The sequence below is a fragment of the Mastacembelus armatus genome, chromosome 16 (genome assembly GCF_900324485.2).
Source record: "Mastacembelus armatus chromosome 16, fMasArm1.2, whole genome shotgun sequence".
NCBI classification, from domain to species: domain Eukaryota; kingdom Metazoa; phylum Chordata; class Actinopteri; order Synbranchiformes; family Mastacembelidae; genus Mastacembelus; species Mastacembelus armatus.
Window position 1 is genome coordinate 6,364,698 of NC_046648.1, and position 21,607 is coordinate 6,386,304.

The 21,607-nt window shown below is 38.8% G+C and overlaps 2 protein-coding genes across 9 annotated transcripts in view; one reads left to right on the plus strand and one right to left on the minus strand.

Moving 5' to 3' along the window:
• LOC113122054 (zinc finger protein 516) overlaps positions 1-344 on the minus strand; it is a 43,444-nt gene extending 43,100 nt beyond the window's left edge. For all 4 annotated transcript variants that reach the window (XM_026292976.1, XM_026292979.1, XM_026292980.1 and 1 more), the window contains exon 1: positions 283-344. The gene's annotated coding sequence lies outside the window, so the exon portion shown is untranslated. The remainder of the gene's footprint in view (positions 1-282) is intronic.
• A 17,136-nt stretch (positions 345-17,480) lies between these two features.
• znf236 (zinc finger protein 236) overlaps positions 17,481-21,607 on the plus strand; it is a 41,860-nt gene continuing 37,733 nt past the window's right edge. The window contains exons 1-3 of one of the 5 annotated variants that reach the window (XM_026293298.2): positions 17,763-18,830; positions 18,932-19,071; positions 21,456-21,571. Coding sequence is in view for 2 of the 5 variants with exons in the window: in XM_026293295.1 (XP_026149080.1) it covers positions 17,516-17,567; positions 18,932-19,071 (192 nt within the window). In the remaining 3 variants the exon portion in view is untranslated. Of the gene's footprint in view, positions 17,568-17,762; positions 18,831-18,931; positions 19,072-21,455; positions 21,572-21,607 lie in introns of those variants that run through there. The other 4 variants (XM_026293297.2, XM_026293299.1, XM_026293295.1 and 1 more) reach the window with 4 other exon arrangements.

Genomic DNA, 21,607 nt, shown 5'->3' on the forward strand with positions numbered 1-21,607 from the left:
CAAGCTGATGTGAGTTATACAGTGTCTATGAAAAGTAAAATTTAAAACAAATGATTTTTACATAGACACTTCTGGTTTTGTTGCCAGAGGATGATCGACGAGAGGAGCTCATACTTTTCTTTAAATCAACCAGTCCAGCCTTGTGTGCATGTAACCTACTTATAAATCAAAATCAGCCAATCGCCTTTTATTCACAGCCCAGTGAAAACACACGGGGTGGTCTGGTACACTGTGTGTGTGTGTGTGTGTATAGACCAGAAAGGAAATAAGAGATCTGCGTACCTGTTTTATCCAGAAGAATATGCCAGTGCGGGCTGAAGAAGCACAGACAATCCTAAAGGTGAAAGCATGCTCTTTGCAGTATACGCTGAAGTGCATGATTGAGTAGGTCGAGTCCATTCTGTCCCGTGGGGGTGGGCAGGGACTCCTGTCTGTGATTATCCGCGCTCCCCTCGTATGTTTGCTTTACAAATTAAAGAAATAAAAGCAAATCACGCAAGTTAACACCAGCAGTGACAGTCACCATAGGACCGAAGTTTGGAGCCTTCGTGCGTCTTGGGGCCGTTTCCTGACTCCCCTTTTCCGCGGCTGAATAAAGTCTCCCGTATTAAATGGTACTATCTGCTATTGTCTCATCAGCGAAAAGTTGTTGATACTGCCAAGGACTTAAAAAGTGGCCTAGACACACCGACACGGTCCATCTTCTAGACTGATTCAGACCAGTGTTGAGGTTTTAAACGATGCGGTTTCAGAGCACCAATTCACAATCACAGCTGGTGATTTGTTTCACTCTCTGCCAGTCGAGGGTCATTATATTGATAGCTGAAGAGTCCTCCGTCATCCAGACATCATTTTGTTAGAGAATAATAATTTATTGAGGAAATAGAGTCAACCCTTATTATACTCTCATGGCAATATTCCTATATAGTATGGCCGAATAAAGTCGAATAACTTGATTCACTGGTTAAGGCTGGGAAAACGCACTTCCTCTTACACTGTACATTGCGTACACTATTACTTTTTTCTACCAGCATATATTCTCACTCTGTGATGGCGAAACCTGATGGTGAAAAACAAATGGAACTTCATTCAAACGTTGTCTACAATGTTTTTCTTGCTTTTACTGGAAGAATTTCCAGTTTTGTCTGATAGGTTTTAAGCTGATAGTTACTATATCAGTGTTATTCACTTTATGTTTTGTCACTTTAATGTCACTTTAATGTACAGTCATGACTTCAACCTAAGTGCTTTGTTTTCAGTCAAGCAGGCTTTTGATCCTGTTCAACAGAATGACACAGCAACAAGCTGAGGCCAATCTATTCATCACTGCAATAAATATAAAGCCATTACTACACAAATCTCACTCCGAGTTCTAGCTCTAATATTAAATCACCCTTGCTTCACTTTTCAAACATAAACCCAGACATACTGAAATATGTGAATGTATTTGGTCACTTTTGACACACTCAAGAAAAGGTTAAACTGAGAAGTGATCACTGCTTCTCTTGTAAGACTGGAAAGTCTAGGAAGGTTTGGAAAATGAATGTGATAACCCAGTGGTGTGGAAACATGTTGACAGATATTCAGGTCTTATGAAACAAATTACCCAGTGGATGTAGAGTGAATGGTGATCTGTACTTTTTGAGATATACGATATATGTATGCTTCCAGGCTTCCAAAGAGAATCACACATTACAGAGTTACTACTGTTGTTAAAATGTGCCTCAGTTTATTGTATGTTGAAATTGTGTGTAATAACGCTACACTGTTGTGGGTGTTGTGCAGAGGTCAGGGTTGTTTGCTCAGCATGTGTGCAGTGAGAGGGAGCCATGTTGCTGACTGCTGATGTACCAGTGGCTTAAGACACACAGACATCTTATCAGTGACAAGCCCTTGAATTGTAACAGCAGGCACAGTGCTTGCTTTGTACACACAACCCCAGAGCTGTGCGGGGGCTACCTGGGCATTTAGCACACATATACTGGATGACGCTCGTCTGAGTGCTGAAATGCAACACTCCTTCAATCAAATAAAATATATACTGAAATCCAAATACATGTATGCCGACAAGGTACAAGAGATATAAAGACTATTTAGTAAGTTTTGCATACACCCCCCCCCCCCAACACACACACACACATCTACTAAAATGCAGTGCTGCATTCTTGAAATGGAATCTACTCACAGACGATACATACCCACACCAACCACACCAACACATAACTGCATGTGTAGGGACCCCCTTGCACACACACATACACATTCACAGCAAGATCTACATGTATAACACACAACATGTCTCCTAAACTATACTCATTGAATGCACATACACCATTATTAGTAACATTCATTATTACATGACTGGATACACTTTTCTGCTTGCACACATGGATATAACGACACACATACATTGCAATATATAGTTACAACACAATGAACAGAGCCTCCCTATCCTCTCTCTCTCCGTGTAGTGTGTGTGAGTCACTGTTCAGATACTTCCTGTTATAAGAGAGCTGTCTCTAAAACAGCCTCCCTCTCCTCCTCTCCATTCCTGCTTTCCAAGTCTGAGGGAATGTCAGGTCAAACACACACCAAGGTGTCCTCTTCCTCACTTCCCCCTGTGTCTCTCTGCCTTTTTCTCTCTCAGTCAGTCAGCAGAGAAGCCTCTCTGTTTTACATCCAATGCCCTTCATGCTTCAGGTCACCCTCTCAGTATTTTAAAATAGCGAACCTTCACCTTCCAAAAGAGGGATTTGAAAATCCTCTGCTAATTAATGTACTAGAGGTGCATGAAGACAACAGTGCAGGCATTTTGTACAGTATTGCATTCATAGTTGCTTGTGCATGCATGGCAGACACAAACTCACTCTCCGGGCAGCTCTTATAATAGCTGGTCATGGTATCTAACACAAGCATGTGCATTGTGCGCTTATTTGTCTTTAGGGTCACAGGGATCTGCTTTAGCCTATCCCAGCTCTCTTTGGGTGAAAGACAGGCACCAGTACCAAAGGTACCAAATGTAAGTCAAAACCAAGAGGCATTTCATTATGCATATTTGTTCCTCATTAGCCCCTTATAATGTCTATTCACCATGTGCTAAATATTTGCTTTTGGTAGGTTGGAGGAGGGGGTACTGTTACTTTTGCATATGTTGTGACCCACTTTTGTCAATTGATTCACTAAAGTATATACTGTCTTCTCTTTACAGCAGTGCTCAGTACTAGGAAACATTGCCATTACAAGCCTTCTCACAGTGACTGACACCTTCAGCCCCCTTGTGCTCAATTAGCTTGTGGTGCATTAGAGATTGCATGCTAATTGTCAGCTGGCAAAGGAGTGCAAGGAGAACCCTCAAGGAGATACCTCAGGGAGTGGTGGGGGAGGGAGGTGGTGGTGTGCTTTGTTGCCTAACCAGCCCATAAGTACATACAATATCTCAGAGCAGCAGGAGTAAGCCCACATCTTGCCATACAACTTAAAATATTTATGGAATATCATATTACCTCTTTTGAATAAGGCAAATAACACAGTTTCTAGACCCCTCCACACCTTGGTCATTTCCTATGAACTTATGATGATTAAGCTTAAGACAAATGTGCTTTGTAGGTATAATAAATCTTCACATTTTTATTTGTGTGAAATAATGGCAGCTTTCATAGACATCCGAGGCACAGTTTTCTTTCTTTTTCGTAAGGTGATGCTTCAATAAGGCAAAAGGTTTTCACGATGACTATGTGTGATTTTTAATTCAGAAGGACAGGGTTCTTTGACTTCTTCATTGTTACAGGAGGAAGTGCTTCTCCTTCCACTTTCACTCACTTGCTCTCTCTTTCTCTATCTTGTTGACTTGATCTGAAACTGCTTTTGGATCTCATCTATTTCCTGGTTACACTCCTCCCTGCCTCTCCTATTTAAAATTTTCACCTCTCTCTCATTTTAAACCCCCCCCATTCCTTTTCTTGTCTTTTGACCACCTTTCCTTTCCATATTCATCTTATCAAATTCCATAGGGTGGGGAGGGGAAATGAGGCTGGATCCACCCACATGAGTGATCATTCTTTGCTGTTTTAGCAGCGTTGTTCTCGGCTGGGCTGCAACATCCACCTGCAAAAAAAAAGAAAAAAAAAAAACATAAGAAAAAAACCCCAAAAGCTCCCAGTGTAACACAAATCTTGTTGCGTCACTGGATCAACATAACGTCAAAGGCAGAAAAATGGCAATGCATCCCAGCACAAACACTGTTACATCGTGGTTAGAATAGCAGGGAGGAGAAAGATAAAAAGGTAAATGGCTGATTCCTGCTGTTGTTAGTTTAGGGTGTGTGTGCAGTGTGTATCTGTGTGGAAGCCAGGGAGGGAGGGGTATTTGAAAAGTCTTCTCAGTATAAAGGGAAGGTGACTGATTGAGAGGTCCCAGGTTGTGTTCTGTTGCTAATATAGTTATGTGGCGTAATTGTGCAATAATAACATCATAATCCCATCTGGAATGAGAAACTGTGGACTGTGCGCTACAGTGATTGAGGCCATTTCCTGTGTGTGTATGTGTGTGCATGTGTGTGTGTCTGTGGTAGCGCATTTTAAGCAGCGGTGACTGCAGGAGGCAGCCTGATGGATACTGGATCATACTGCAGCACTGACATTGTCTTCAGTCCTCCTCCTCTTCCTCCTCCTCCTTTACCCTCCCCTAACTGTCTGCCTGCCTCTCAGCAGAATTACCACTATAAGCACACGCATACACACACATTAGCCCTAAACAGTTACAGATGCAGAAACAAGTGCAAATACACATTCACTGCATGAACACATGAAAGACATGGCACACCCTAAGAAAGTGCAGAAACTGATTGCAGGGTGGCCAAAAGTGCATAGATGCAAACAACACACTCAATATATAGCTATATATTCCCTACAGCAAAACGGCTGTCCCCACCTCCCCCCTCTTGTGCACTGTACACACACACACACACCCCGGTTCATTCAAAGGCAGCCATGTACAAGGTGCCACAAGAGCAAACAATAAGACAAAAACAGCCATCAGGGATTATCCCAAGAATATCACAGCATGGGATTTCATCATCAAATCTTATGTCATTTTGTGAGTGTGTTGCAGAACTCACATAAGGATCCCATGTCTGACTTATACAAGGCAAACAGGAAGTCAGGCAGGGAGCTGTTGTGCCTTGCCACACATGTATGCATAGTTTATTTTACTGATGACAGCAGGTGTAACTTGTCACAGAGAAAGGGAAGTATCCTGTTCTGTTGTAGCCCTTTAATACAAACACAGAGGCAACTCTGTCTGTGCTCAGGTTTAAAAGAGATATAGAGAGTAGGGAGAGGGTGCTGATTGTGTTGTTGCGTGTGTGAATGTGGGTGAGTGTGTTTGTGGTAGGGTGGCAGGAAAAGGTGCCTAAAGTATATGAAAGTTATGTATATACTAGTGTCTGTTACACCACGGTATATCATACTCAATACATTGTCATACATTGCTGTTTGAAGCTGTCACTATGTTTGGACTAATGTATATCATATAACATCAGTTGGCACATATTTAAAAAAAGAAAAACATCCCTCTTCTGACTTCTTATAGTGTTGCTTGTCATTAGGTAAAACAGGACTGCCATCATTTTTGCAAAAACGACAGAAGATGTTGGGATTTAGCTATTTCTAAAAATGTTTACATTTAGTTCAGTAAAAATTGTGTTTGGAGGCCTGTAACTGCAGGGACATGTTAATGTAAGCCCTTCATTTTTAATCTAGCTAAATGGAGGTTTTAATATTAGTCATATTGCATTAACAAACATTAACAATAATACCCTGTATTGAAAGCTATCATATTACCGTGGTGTGCAGTCCTGTGACGATGTTGTAATTAACACATTACACTGGATGTGTTGCCTGTCTGACATTGTGTCTGACATTGAATCCGGTGGCAGACAAGTGCTCAGAGGCATATGATGAGTATGTCGGCAAGAGGCTGGTCTAGACTCCAGGCAACACACCATATGATATTGATTATCTTTTGTTTGGCTATCTCTGCAGCTCCTTGCCCTCAAGGACTTAACTTGCATTATTGGCTGGCATGAGCCTCTATTACTCCAATTTAACAACCAGCAATGAATGGACTGCTGTTGAAATGTGTCTGTGAGATCCCATTATGAGGCATCTAAATATTTCACTCCATTCACTCACAGATTTTAGTTACACAAACTTTTAGTGAAATGTGAAAATGCCAAAGTGCTTGGAATTGTAAAAAACATTCTTTAAAAAATGTTTTTAAAGGATGCAATTAACAAAAATATAAATGATAATTTTATAACATAAAGGGAAATTAGTTCCTATTTAAAAAATCTCTGAAGTCAGCTGGGTAGTTAATAAGTCTTGCCAGGCTTTACAAAGCATACATTTCAATCCCCTTTGCTTTTCTACTATGCTTCAGTCAATATTCAATTAATTATTATAGTTTTTATAGGCAGTGTTTGGGTTGGCGTCCACTATAAATGCAATACTTAAAAACAATTTTTTTAAAAGTGGCACTTAAACCACTTTTTTTTTTTGTTTTGGCAGGCAACCTATTTTCTGTGAAATACACTGCTGGTGACTGAGGTCACAAAAATATATTCTAAGTGTTGAAAACCACCATTTGAAAGAGACAATAATATAATAATCGAAAACAAATTTTAAAAGATTATAAGATTATGTTGTGATTATATCCATTGCAAATATTCCATGACTCACTGATATTAGAAAACAATAGCTTGGAAAATGCAGTCATACCTTTTGGCAAACAATGTACTGAAATGTACTTTATATATTGAATATTAATATCCTGTCATCACTACTGGATTCCAATACTTGATTTAATACTGTATAGTAATGTTATGTTTACAGCCTGTGTAACCTCCAGTTTGAATACCTGTATTTGTATATAGTCTTTTAAAAGAATTTCGTTGCATTGGATAATCAAAGGAAAAAAACACGTTTTATATATGCACTAACATTTCTGCACCTTATGTTGGGTTGTAAATGAAGATGTGCCAGAATATTTGAGGTTTCCAGGTATTTTTCATTCAAAAGCACCTAAAAAAAAAAAGTCTTAGAAAACACACTGATGTGACTCAATCTTGGTGACTCCCCAACTCCACTGACGGTGCATGACACACGATTTCAGCTGGAGGAGCAGCAGAGTTCAGGCCTCATATTACCCGCATTGCAGACACTTAGAAAATCTGAAATAGCACTATATCTAAAACCTGCTTACATACCCACCCACCTCTCCCTTCTCTCTAATACTTTCACTCACTCACCATCCTACCCACCCCCACACACACACACTTCCTCTTTTGTCAGTACTGAAAATTAGTATTACTGCTATTACTACTGTTGAGACAGATAATTGTAGTTAAAGTGAGACCAATAAAGTTTGGACTATCAACATAAAATAAGGTTTAAAATGTAAGTCTGCTATCTAACTAAATGACAGTAATGTCAAACTCAACTAATTATTACACATATATTGATATGTAACTTGATTGAATAGTTACTAAGGTGAGGTGTGATTTGTGATTTGCTTGTATAATTTCTGAATGTTTTTTAGAAGAGTTACCATTGCTAAAAAGTAATGTTTCTATTGCTAGACTATGAAAACTGCCAAAAATAGGTTAGATCATTTGACTTATTTATGCAGATCCTCTGGAAAAAAAATACTTCTTTTAATTTTTTAAAAAATTTCAACTTCAGACTTGATTATTAAAACCCCGGCTTGTTAATATGTGAGAGCCTCTGTTATGCTTTATACAATACATTATACTTCCATGAATAAAATGGTAGACCAAATTCAGCTTGTCAATAGATCTGATCTATAAAGCATAAATTTAATTTTATTAACCATTGACAAAGCCATTAGTCATCACAGGACAATGGTGCCACAGAATTAGAAGAAATAAATGAACAAATGACTCAAAAATTAACTAAGTAACTATCAGGTTGTGAAACAAACTCAATGATTCACAACTTATGTGTCTCAGGGAAAAAATGAAAATGTATTTCTGAGAATACAGACTGGTAAGAATATTTGGACAGTGATATCGGTAAATCTGAAAATTAGTAAACTATGTAGTCATGTATCTTTTAACCACATTCACTACATGCGATACATCTATTGCAAGTGCTTTTCATGTGTGATCTAGGGCAGTGTCTGCAAACTTCCAAATTAACCATAGCCATAACAGATAACATAGTCTCAAAAAAAAGAAAGAAATCCACTTTCACCTTTGAAAAGCCTCTTTGATTAATTTAATGGTCACAGGGGCCATTTTCACCTTTGATATTTTAAGTATAGCTAGTATAGCTAGTTTAGCTACTAGCCACATTTTCACTTGTAATGGAGGACTTTCACCTCTTTGTATTGTCTTTTTCACTAAAGGATATGACTACTTCATAAAACTGACAGCACATTGTCTGTATATATATACATTTTCTACTAACATGTACAAGTTGCTGCACAACTATTGGCAATTGTGAAAATTTACAAATAGTTGTTTTGCAGCACTTAAAAAAACACACACACTGAAGTGTTGTGGTGCCCTCTACTTATCTTGATCTTGCTAATTATATCTAAGAAGTGTGTGTGCGTGTGTGTTTGTGTACACGACTGTGTGTTTGACTTTCCTACTTATGCCACAGACAGCTGTTGTTTGTATTGCCCCTAGTGATGAACCCAAGTTTGTAATTAACCCTATCTGTGTTTTACTTTGCTGTACTGATGACTGTTTGTGTGTGTGTGTGTGTGTGTGTGTGTGTGTAACCAATATACTCCCGATCCATCCCCCAAAAGCACCAGCGCCATCCCATCCCAAATCACAACACCCTACCCACCCCCAATCTGTTCAGTAAAGTTTAGCCCGAATCACTCACTCTCTCTCACACACACACACACACACACACACACACACACACACACAGCTCCAGCCAGTAACAATAGCTTCAAAACAGAAGCCATGTTCAAAACAGCTGACACTGAAATGTGTTCATTTATGACCTCATTCCAAAAGAATCGAGGACATATTGAATGTGTGTATGTGTGTGTGCACAGGATAACAGTGAAACCACATTTATCAAGGTTTTCTAGCATATCAAAGCTGCCTATATACAAAGAAACCTGTTGCCTCAAGCCGCAAAGTTGCCAAAAACGATCTCTAATCAATGTTACAGAAAATAAAAAAGAAAGAATATACACATCAGAATAAAGTGTTTTGAAATATCTTGAAAACTTAAATATGGAAGTAAAAGATTAAAAGCACTTATATATAAAAGTGAGGAAGGAAATCATGGCATACGTTATTTTTACCAATAGGGGGGATGGGTGGTTTTTAGATTGTCCCTCCTCCCTCTTCCTCTGTCTTTTTTTTTCTTCCCTCTCATCTTTGTTCATGGGCTGTCTGGCTAAAACAGTACAACAAGCCATCCCCTGTACACTGAGCTGAAGTTATAGAGAGTCAAAAGTCGGTAAGACATTGTTACTGACTGGGAGTTGGTGTGTTTACTTAAGATACTGTATATTATTATTGTATGGTGATAGTGTGTGTTTGTGTGTGAGACAGAGTGGAAGAGTGTGTATGTGTGAATGGGAATGAGTGGGTGGGGTGTCAGGAGAGTAAATGAATGAATAAACATACTGTCACATTTTTGGAATAATCATACATTTAAGGATATATCAAAAGCAAAGCTTGTTTGGATTCTTTTTTTTTTACAATAAATCATTCTTGTTGGTTTTATTCTGTTTTTGTGTAATAAATTAAACACTTAGAAAAGACAGCTTCATCATTGGAATGAGCTGCCATTTTCCTTCCCCCCTTCATCACCATACTTCATGTTGCTCTGGTGTGTCTCCTGGTTTGAGGACCACTGCTGACACACAAACACAGTATCCAACTCCATCTATATGCTGTGGGTAGGCAGGGACACACAAAGCTCCTCACTGAAAACTCTCCTCTCTCTCTGTGTGCCTCACAAAGCCTGCATGCCTCTCATTTGTAAATCACTTAAAAGCATGACAAATGTGCATTGGAAGTTTTAGAGCGTCCCTCTTGAAAGCGTTTGCTAGTCTCTCATTCATACCCCTTTCTCCAGTACACAGCCGTTTTGTACTAACTAGACATATAGCTTGGCGTTAGATGCATGATTATTCTCATGTAATAGCTATGAGCCTGACTATGTAGCAGAAATATTCTCAGTAATGAAAATGCAATTTACAGTGCAAATTAGTCTTATCTTGTTTCCTTCTTTGCTCCCAAGAGAATAATGGGATATGTTTAAGGCAGGTCAGTGTGATTTAGCTGATTACATTCAGTGTTTCTCAGAAAAGAGTTTTGTAGTTGTGAAATGATTTGAGAGCAGAGAGAATGTTAGACTGAAATCCAAAACAAAGGAGTCTTGTCCCATAACACTAATCCCACAGGAACATTTCTGCCATAGAGTGGGAATTATTGTGTATTTCAATCATGTGATGGGCCATCAAGCATGAGGCATTTTCTTGAGTGTATTCTAAGCTGATGGGCAGTGGCCATAAATTTATGTTGCTACAACAGAATTTTACAGAGTAAGCTCTAGATAAGACATTGTATTTTTTGGCATGTTAACAGATCATTTCATTTATAAAAATGCGGGGGAAGGAAATTGAGGGAGAATACTTACAGTATTGTTTTATCCATATAAGTCTGGATCATGACCGACCAATGGGAAGATATTTAATGGATTGCTACTAAAAAAAATATATATGTATATATATTTTATATAAGTTTTGAAGTCTACAGTAAAAAAACAAAATCCAGATCATAACATCTGCACATCTAATATTTTACCAACAGAAAAACAGTCTGAAAAAAGTTTTATAGCTATTATTGTGGCTCCTGGATGGGCTTGACCCCTTTGTTTGGGAGTTGCAGGACTGAATTTTCCAGACGTTAAATATGGTGTAGATACAAGTAGATAAGATTAGTATGTACAGCAGTACTTATAAGATAAGGTAAGCTAAGATAAGATATGTATTTCCAACCTCTGGCTGTTGGCAAAGCCAGATTATGATTAAAAATATACAACCATTCACTTTTCACTTTTAGAACAATGCTAGCTGTCAACATTGTCTGGATGTGTGAGTGTCTGCCTACAGAGTAGATAGTTATTACAGACACAAGAGATGATTTTGGTGTCTGTTCTTGTATCACACACAATATGCTGCTAAGTAAAACCTTCTAAAAAACAAGTAACCCTTTAGTCATGGGTAGTCCATCATGTCTACTATTGTATGTGTTTCACCAAGTGATCTGTGAGTTCAAGCCTTCACTGTCAGAACTCTTAAAAGTTGCTGCTCTCACAGGAAGTTATGGTTTGCTTTCTTCCTTTAAAAAGAATTTGTTCCTTCATTATCATATTAAATGTTTCTAGTCTAGTAAAAGTTTGATAGAATTCTGATAGATAGAAGGCCATTTCTTCATTATGTCAACATTGCAGTACTGGTACTGTAGCTCTTCATTTGCTTCATACTAAACGGATCTAAATCATGCCAAATAACAGCATAATACAGATTTCATAACACACTGCCAACAGAAGAACCAACTTGTAAAGCAATGTAAGACTTTTTATGGGGCTACCCAATGAGTTAATGATGTCTTTTGCATTCTTATGAGCCACAGCATGAAGTAAGGAAGTGTGCACTGTTGCTTTCACTTCAGCTTTTTAGGGTTATCTTTGCTTTAATGAGACATTCAAGCACCTAATGGTAATTATTTATATTTTCAAAACAAGACACATTCTCCTTCTCCTTGAAATTTGCTTGGAACTGGAACTGGAACTGAAAATAAGAGTCGGAAATATGATTTAAAGAGGGACGGCACTCTCATGCAATACACACCTGGCAGTTTCAACTGATACAGCTATTACATCTTAATGATTCACCTATAAATATAGCTGACTGTAGTGAAAAATAAATGAGGTATACTTTGTTAAACAATAAGTTATTTATCTCTGCAAACGGTTTCAACACCTCCATTCATCCTCTGGCCTTTCCCTGCAGGACAGTGCAAGACTGTTACATAGTCCACTTCACCAAAGCACACATATCAAAATGGACTTCCTAAAACCTCAAAGTTTTTAGCTATCATGCTCACTTCCCTTTAGTCTTGCACTTTGGTGTCTTTGTCTACTGAAACACACTCACATAATACACACATGCCCACCTCTGCTCCCACAACCACCACCAGCCTTGTGTCTTTGTATGAGACCCCTTGTTTCATCCTCATTGTCATGTTAATTACCTGTTTGCTCTGTTTTGCAGGAGCCCACCATCCATCAAAGCGTCTCCCAGCTTTTCATCTCACACAGTGCATCTCTACCTGTAATTAGGTTTGGGCGAGGGAGAAGATGGATTTTGTTAGCACCATGCAGAGGGAAAAGAAGACATTAGGAAGTCGCCATGGCTGTTCTGAGACCAGCCTTTAATGGTGTCTAATTGATCTGAGCTGTCATGGGGCCATGGCTTTGTGTGGTAGGGAGCTGATTATACTTATGTGGATCCTCAGTGCATAAGCATTAGCTCAGCGCTCTGGCTTTTACAGTGTGATAAGGTGAGCGCATGCACGTGTGTGTGGTCAGGTGTACACATGTGTTTGTGTGCCTGTCATTATCTATGTAGGCAAATACAAATAATCATTTTATGTACTCTGCATCTGTGGGACTTGTGGGGGATGGGATCCTATTTATGTTTTTGTCTATAGGTGCGTTGCATTCAGGCACACAGGAGGGCATGCACTGTATTGCTGTGTGTATAAAGGCAATGTTTGTGTGGCAAGTGTGCTTGTATTTATAATGGTTGAGGGGAGAGGAGGCTATGCTGTGGTCAGAATAATTTAACATCCAGATGTGCAGGAGCCGGGGGGAAATCAATACAGACGATGGCTCCCGTGCAAGTGATGAGCATACTGTCATAATGCAGAAAGGATGGGGAGGGATTAATATTTAACAGTAATCTGGACTGAACAGATGGGTGTTGATAAAAACGTTGAGGAGTGTGAGGATTAGTTTATATCAAGGCCAAGTAACCACAATAAACAGTAAATTATAGGGGGACAAATTTGTGTTTAAGAGGGACATGATTAAATAAAATAAATACACTGGAAGTATATTTTAAATGACAAAATGAAATAAGATACAGTAGTATTATTACTCAGTAACAAGGCAGGAACATTGGCCTAATAGTATTTACATAAAATGATTTGTCAATATCTTTTTTAAAAATTATGATACATTTACAAAGCCATTTGGGAAATTCTAATGTAAAACACTTTTTAATATATAATAAAAGGGATAGTTTCAAATTTTTTATGTTTATTTTTACATTTTAGTTTCCGCTGTGGAACACATTAGCTGTAGTGAGCAATGAATGGTGTTGTCTCTGTATATGTACAAATAATTTACACAGTAATTTAGTAATCTAAAGTGCTACCTGTCTTTTTATTTAATGCTTGTTATGGAAAAGATTAGATTAGTGATCAGATAACATGACTAGCTTGGAATAACCCTGATTATGTTACAATCACTTAATCAAAAAGCTCTCATCTATTAAAAATATCCTTTGATGACAGTACATAAACATAAATCAATGAATGAAAGGCACAAATGTACTAATGCTTTTCTGTTTGTGTTTACTTCCTTGTGTTATGTGCTGCAGGGATGTCCAGGCTGCTCTGCTGACCTTCAGCATGAAATGAAAAGTGTCTGTGATGCCTCTGGTGTGTTTGGAGGGGCTCTCTCTTTTCCGAAGATGGACAGCCATGCATTATTGATTACAAAACACTCCTGCAATGCTTTTTCATCTCTCAAGCACAGCTGACTGTGAATTGGGCTTTATTTTAGAGCAGCTCAGATTTAGTTAGTGCTAATGCACAGACCAGTTTGATCGGCTATGCAGTTTTGTTTGTGTAATCCCCCCTTCCCAATACACACACACACATACATACTCCCACTCCTTGCCCTTGCTCACCTCCTTTCCCTCTAACACCCAGTGGGAGACTAAATGGTAGATATGCAGAAGCAACTCCCTTATCTTCACATCCCTCTGCACAGTATGCTGACAGAGATATGCACAAGGCAAAAGACAAAGGTAGGCAGACAAACCAATGTGGAACAATAGGAGGGTGAAATACAATCTAATAGTTATCACACTAACTCTGACACATCCAACAGCAGAAAGTAGTTATTACAAAAGACACATCTGCACACTAATGTTAAAAATGTTTGCATAATGCACACATCACGTTAACCTTTTTTACTGCTTACAATTTACATGCTACTATATTAGCATACCATAGTTACTGCTTACTGACTTCTCTGACCCTCTATGCTCTACTGGTGTTACTTTGAACAAGCTGCATGTTAATAGCAGCATCTCATTGTAATTATTATTAATTCTAGTGTTTCAGTCATTAACAGTAACTATGTTACATCTTAACTGTGCTAAAATCTTATTAATAATTTACTCTATTTTTTTTTCATATATGTTTGATAGTATGTTAGGAATGTGCTCTTCACATACAGAAGTGTCCAAAAGCTCCTCTGCTAAAGCACAGAGCCAGCAGTCCAGAGAGTGTTGCTGAGTCTGGCCTTACCTCACCTAGTACCCCGTTAAGCATGGCCACAGAGGAGGATGGCCATGGCAACCATGGCTGTCAGATGCTGTTTCCATAATGCCGAAGAATGATTCGTTTCATGGATTGGGACAGTGGTCTCTGACAGTGCAGGGGGAGACTGGCACACCTGGGAGAAGAAACACTGGCAGGATGTAAAATTTTACTGAACAAGGTCATTCCAAGGGTCATTCTAAGACCTGTCACCCGTCTCCCCCACCCCCTTATTTTGCCATTGAGAAATTTACAGCCAGGCCTCGTGCTTCATATGAAGAATATTAGGTCTGAATTTCCCCTTTGTTTGAGATGGGAGTGTGACTTTGGGTCTTTGTCTGCCTCTGTGTGAGGTAGTCGTGAATCTGCAGACAACAATGTGCTGGTTTGAAAAGGGAAACATACAAACCAAAATCAACAAGGACACCCTTCACTCAGCAGATATTTCTATTTGGCTGCAAATAGTCTGATGTCATTGTATTGCAATTGAAGAGTTTGATTGCTAAGAAATCAAGCAATAAATATTTAATAGCACCAGTTTTTCAGTAGATACCTTATCTCCAAAGTGCTGCAAAGAAGCACTGCATTTCCAAGTCTGACTCATGTCTAGCCTAGTCTGTGGAAACGCACAGCCAGTATCATTGATGCCAGTGTTGGTGAGGCTTATTAGCATGAATGACAAAAGCTGGATATGGGACTAAACAACAGCAGCTTCCCTCACTCTCTTTCCACACACAGAATGTTTTGCAAAACATGAATTTAGCATGTCTTCCAGAGAGGTGGGCTTCCTGACAATCTCACTCCCAGAGCCCTTGACAAGTTAATGATTGATCACTCCCCTCTTGACTGCGGTTAGAGCAGACCACAGTGCAAAATAAAAAAAGGATGGCTAGGGAGAAAAGAGGGGCGTGGACAATCCCACAAGGTCAGAGTGATGTCCAGTCTTTTGTTTTCAGTGGTGAGATCAGTGGCCTGTGCAGCTGTGAGGGGACACTGGCGGCCTGGCAAGAACAGATGTTCTTACAATGAACATGCACTTGATTTATTCATTAAAAGTCAAGGAGCTGACTGTGCCAATTAAAAAAAAACAAAAAAAACAAAGACACTACAAAGAGTCATGGCTTTTCACCTTTAGGCTTATCTCATGTTGCTGAGGCAATCAGCTTCATATATTGTCTGATTTATACCCTGCCTTTACAAATGGGTACCTATTTATGGGCATGATATATATTAAGTATAAACATTTTTGGATGAAAAAAAGTGTAGTTCTTGTGCAACTTTATTCCTATGTTCAGTTCCTTCTAGTTCTGTCTAGTTTTGGAAGTTGGTTTGGAAAAACAGGACAGAAACTGCCTCTAATCTGTCTGTGGTTCTCATTACTGTTAACATTACATGCAGCAACAGTAAGGCATATTTGCTATGTTTGGCTTGTAGAATATGATTTTAGACACTGTTTTCTGAAATGGAACCATCTGCTTGCCAAGCAAGCATACAAGCAGTTTAAACTGTAGCATAATGTAAACTGATGAAAACTGATAACAGATCTTTTATTTATTTATTTTTACAGCTTTTACAGCTAACATGAACAGTAACACAACTCATGACATTCCATAGGTGTGTGTGCCTCAATAAGTGTAGTTGTTTTAGGACACTGTAATAGAATCAATTGACACAAATAAATACCCACAATGGATGGTATGACACAGATGTTATCACAAGATTACAAACAGCCAAGGCCAATCGTGTAAAATGAGACATGACCTAAGTGATCCTGTGTGGATATTGGATGTATGCACTGCCTGTACAGCTTGAAACCTGCATCTGTAATTTTTAAATGCAAGATTTAAGTGGTGAGTGGATATTTACCAAATAAATATACTGACTTGCAGGAAGTCATGTCCCCATTCAGATCCAGAGGAGATCTGTTGAGCTCTGAATCCCAAACAGGACCTGTCCCATTTCATCAGCGCAGCCAGCTTGTTGGCATCTCTGGGATTATAGGCCCATAAATGACCAAAGACATTCATAACTCATTGCCTCCCTCTGCTGGCATTAATGGACAGTAAAGTTGTTTTACGGTGTGCCTCATACCCTCTTGAAAAATTAACAAGATCTAGTCTATGGCACAGAGTATAAAACAAAGATATCACATTTAATGGCATTTTTATATCTGAGAAGCTTAAACTCATTGGCGAGTTTATAGTCACCTATTATTTATGGTATTTTTGTTTTGTACTGTACTGCTGCTATTCAAGTAACGTCTCCATGGATGCTTTATGTGTCACTGGAAATCAATATTGAGTTTCATGTATGCTGTTGTTTTCTCTCCTATACTACTACTATAACTTTTAATGATAAGCTTGTTGGGATTTACACTATGTTTGGAACAGTTATTTAAGATCTTACTGTCTTCTGGACAGAGATCTGTTACCTTCACCTTCCACATCTTTTGTAGCTCTTCTTTCAACCCTTGCTATCTATCTATCTGTTCCTACACTCAGGAACACTGGGAAATGTCCAATGGAGCATGTGGGCACTTGTGTGAAGGGATTTATTTGTGAAAATCTCAGTGTTGAGAACCAGGGGGGCCACCCTGATAGATAGATAGATAGATAGATAGATAGATAGATAGATAGATAGATAGATATCAAACCCAATAAAGTCGCCCGGTTGTTCACTTTGTTTGAACATGTAGATGGATTTACAATGGAACAAACGCTAGATGTCTCCCTACTCCGTGCAGATGTGTGTCTTCATGGGTACGGCGCTGTCTACAAATGACCGAGTCGCCATTTTGAAAAGCAAATCGTTCACAGCACACCCGCCCTGAGTACTGGAACTATGCCGCGGGGCCGGCCTCGCAAACTGAGAGTTAAAAGCAGCGACGAAACAGGTAACAAGTTCCAAAATGCAACGAATAAAAAATACAGACTATGGGCTACCCAAATATTGTGGTATGATTTGGACAAACATATGTTTAGCTTATATAATAACACTTCAATGTAGTGTATATAGTCCCCGGATATAGTACTGCGGGTGGGCTTTGCTTTGTGCGGCGAAGGAGTGATTGAGGCGGAATGATATTAATAACATCTCGGTGGCTGTTCTTATTGGCTTCCAGTCTAAATTGGTGTCCGCGAGAGGAAGAACCGAACCGCGGTGTCGAATATCGGCCGTTAATGTCCGTTTGTTACACCAAATATTTGATTATAAACAACTGGCCGTTAGCGCGCTGTTGCTAACTAGCTCGCTTCGCTACAGTTAGCTTCGAGGCTAACACGCTACAACGTTAGCCATTGTTATTTTGGTCGAGGCTGCACAGCTGTCATGGATCATTATAACGTTAGACGGAGCAAGTTTTCACGTTTATTAAACTGAAATGATCTAAATGGCGATGTATGTGTTGTGTTATCTGTAAAATAACGCGATTTGTCATCAAGTTATAATGACAGTGCGACAACTTAACGATAAGTGGTAACTACATTAATACTAACGTTACCACCTGATTCCGCCGATGTATGAAATCAGGTTGACAGTTGTTTATCAGAGCCTCACATTGTAAAGAAATGTAGCATTTCCGACAACTCGACCAAGCAAAAGCAACGCTAGTGGCTGTGAGCGAAAGTGGACGTGTGAAACCAAACTGTTGAATACGAGTCGTAGCAAAAACACCAAATCCACAAAGATGGGACATAATTAAATTATTCTTCTCTAACGCTACACAATACTGTAAATGCATTTGAACACAACTAATTCTTAGCTAACTAAAACTGAATTCAAATGTTTAATTTAGTAAAATATGGCTCTGTTAGTGGGCATCTTAAAGTTACATTTTCTAAGTCCTAAGAGGAATAAAATAAACATTTGACCTAAAAATACAGGCAAATTTAAAACACATTGGGCACATTAATAATATTAGCAGGCTTTAAAACTATTGTCATTTTTAAATAATACTAATGAAATAATTACATTTGTCAGTACATTCATTATTGTATTTCATTAGGTTTAATTTCTAATGAAACCAATCCATTGTCTTTTATGAATCTGCCATAATTAACCATCTGAGAAACACTGAATTCATATAGTGCATTCATATTACACATGTACTTAACATGCTACCTTATCATCTACCTGTACTTTGATATTTTGGAGTGAGGTGAGGATTGTCTTGTGATGCAGTTCAAAGATACTGATTGATTTTAGACTAGACCCTTGAATTAAGATTTTGAAATGTTCCCTCTTGTACTTCATCCTTAGATGCAGATCCCAATGAATCTAAGGTGGAAAGTTTCAGTGATGGAGAGCTCAAGGACAAGAAGTGCACAATATGCTGTCAGATCTTTACCACGGAGAGCCAGCTGCAGAAGCATCTCCGCGAGCATGAGGTTAATGATAAGGTAAGTGCAGCAGAGAAGTGGTGGAAATCATGATCATAACAAGAGTCTGAGCATGTAACTGTTTTTAACCATAGTTTATGTGGACAGATTCAGCAGAGTATGCGTGCTCTGTCATGAGTACATGTATTTGTATTTCTCTTACAATTGTTCTGACTCTGGCCAGTGTAGAGAACATCTGCATTTGCAATATGCAATATGCTCAGTACAGCAACAGCATTATTACTGGCCACCAATCCACTCCACTGGAGGGGATGAAATGTGTTGTGTTTAAAGTCATCATGTGGGTAGTTCTTGAAGCACTCTGATTTAGCGATTAAATTTTAGATGTGACCTGTATGCCACAACGTTTACTGAATATTGGGTGAATGACTTTTCTGGTGCTGTGCGCAGTTTCCGCTTTTTTACCATCAGTTTGGTTAAAAACGTTCATATTTGACATGAGTAGCAACTAGAAAATTCAGGGCGATGTCCTACAACGCCAATACAAACACCTCATGGCAGTCGGACAGCTGAGAGATGGGGTGGGTAGAGCTGACAATATACAAACGCTTACTGGAGCTGGAAGCTTTATTATGGAGGTTGCTGACATGTTGTAGATTGCCTTTACAAAGTGTAATGAAAACACTGGGGGAATATGGGAACTTTTACTACCTGACATTTTAACCGTAAGAGCATGAGTGACCTGCTGTGGTCTCGAGTGGATAACAATGTCCCAGCTAAAGGTTGGATTTGTGCCAAACTGGTGGGTACTGTCAAAACTGGAGGTGTCCTGAATTTTTTCAGCACAGATGATTTGTTTTTTTTTTTTTTTTTTTTAACTCTGTGGATGTTTAAATGCCATAGATTGTCTGTCACATCTGGAGTTATTTACTTACCCTTATGCATGATTACAGTAAAGCCACACAGTTTTGGAGTGCCACATGTCTTAAGGTGAAAACTGATTTACCTTTGATTGTGATGACGATAATGTTTTTTTTAATTAACTACAATAGGGTGTTCATATTAGCAAGTAATCCACCAGAAATGGCAGTTGCATGTAGGTAATTGGCCAGTTCTTGCTTAAGATTACAAACAGTATGTGGATATCTGCTTCAGTCATAATAGAGTTGCTGTCAGCGATTTCTAGGAAATAAATGCATACAGTTGCTGCTGTTGCATTGTATTGCTAATCGTTTTTGTTGTGGTTCTGCAGAACAGTTATAGCAGAACTGTAAGTGAAATATTGGTAAGAAGGGCAGGAGTTGTTTATCCACCTCCAAACCCCTGTGGTGCTTAGTAGCCGTGTTAAAAAGAACTTAACTATTCCTAGATATTGAATCACACAGCTGCAATCTGCTGCCCTGGTCTCTCACCAGTAATAGTAAATAAGTGTCAGCTATTTCTGTGATTTTCTGTTCTATTCCCTCACATTTTGTTGTTCTATGTTGGAAAATTCTGAAATACATTTTCCACTAACTAAAAACGTTCTTCACTGTTAACAGCACCCAAATGAGTCAGATGGTGCTGCTTTTTGCCTCTTTACTCAATTCTGCCTCTTAATGTATATTCATTATCATGTGTGGATAAGTCCTGTGAAGGAGGGACAGTGTGGTGCTGGTGTTTACACTGTTTTGGTTGGCTTTACTTGGATTAGGCTGTATGACTGGTTTGATTTGTGGGGGAACTTATTCTCCCACAAATCAACATATTTTATGTTGGAAAATTATGCATTCAAATTAATAATGCATGTAATTTATTAGTACACACACAGAATAACTGTGCATTAATTCATGTTGAGTATTGCAAGTTTTTCTAATTATTAATTCATGTTTGATTAACTGTCTAGTTTCCCTTTCTTTCCATTTACCAGCAGCTTACAGCCTGGAAACACTTACGTCTTCTCTCGCGTTTAGTCGCCCTCTGTTCTATTCTGCCTTTTGGATATCTTAGAACATGGTGGTTTTTGCAACAGTAATCACTTAACTGCCAATTATCACACAGTTACAAGTAAGTTAAGGGACTTCATTAGAGCAAAGAAAACTTAGGCCTTTCGGCTGTTTTTGTCTTCACTTTAGATGCTGTCTTTTGGTCTGAAACAATAATAAGACACAGTCTCACCTCGTTTGCAACTGCATCTGATGTAGTGGGCCTTTTCAATTTCAAGAGCTATAGACTCAGGGTCTCTCCATTGTCAGTAAGACTCACCAGTGACAGTATTAAAAGTACTCTGAAATTAAGGCAGGCACCTCCTCTAATAGAAATGGGATATGATATTGAAGCTATTTGTGCATTACACAAAGTATTTTTCTGTGTTGTCAAGTAACATTTTGTACTTGTGTGTCACAGTTGTTTTGCTATCTCTTTCTGTTTTTCCCTCTCACTCGCTCTCTCTCTTTCCTTAACAGCAAATGCAGTTGCTCAGGTCAGTCAAAGCAGGACATGTGCGGATGTTCAGCAGGGTTTCAGTCTGGTTGATCAATCCACACTGTCTTCATCTGTCTATACTCACTTCAGATCAACAGTGAGAGCTGGCAACAGCAAGGGCTGCATTAAAGAG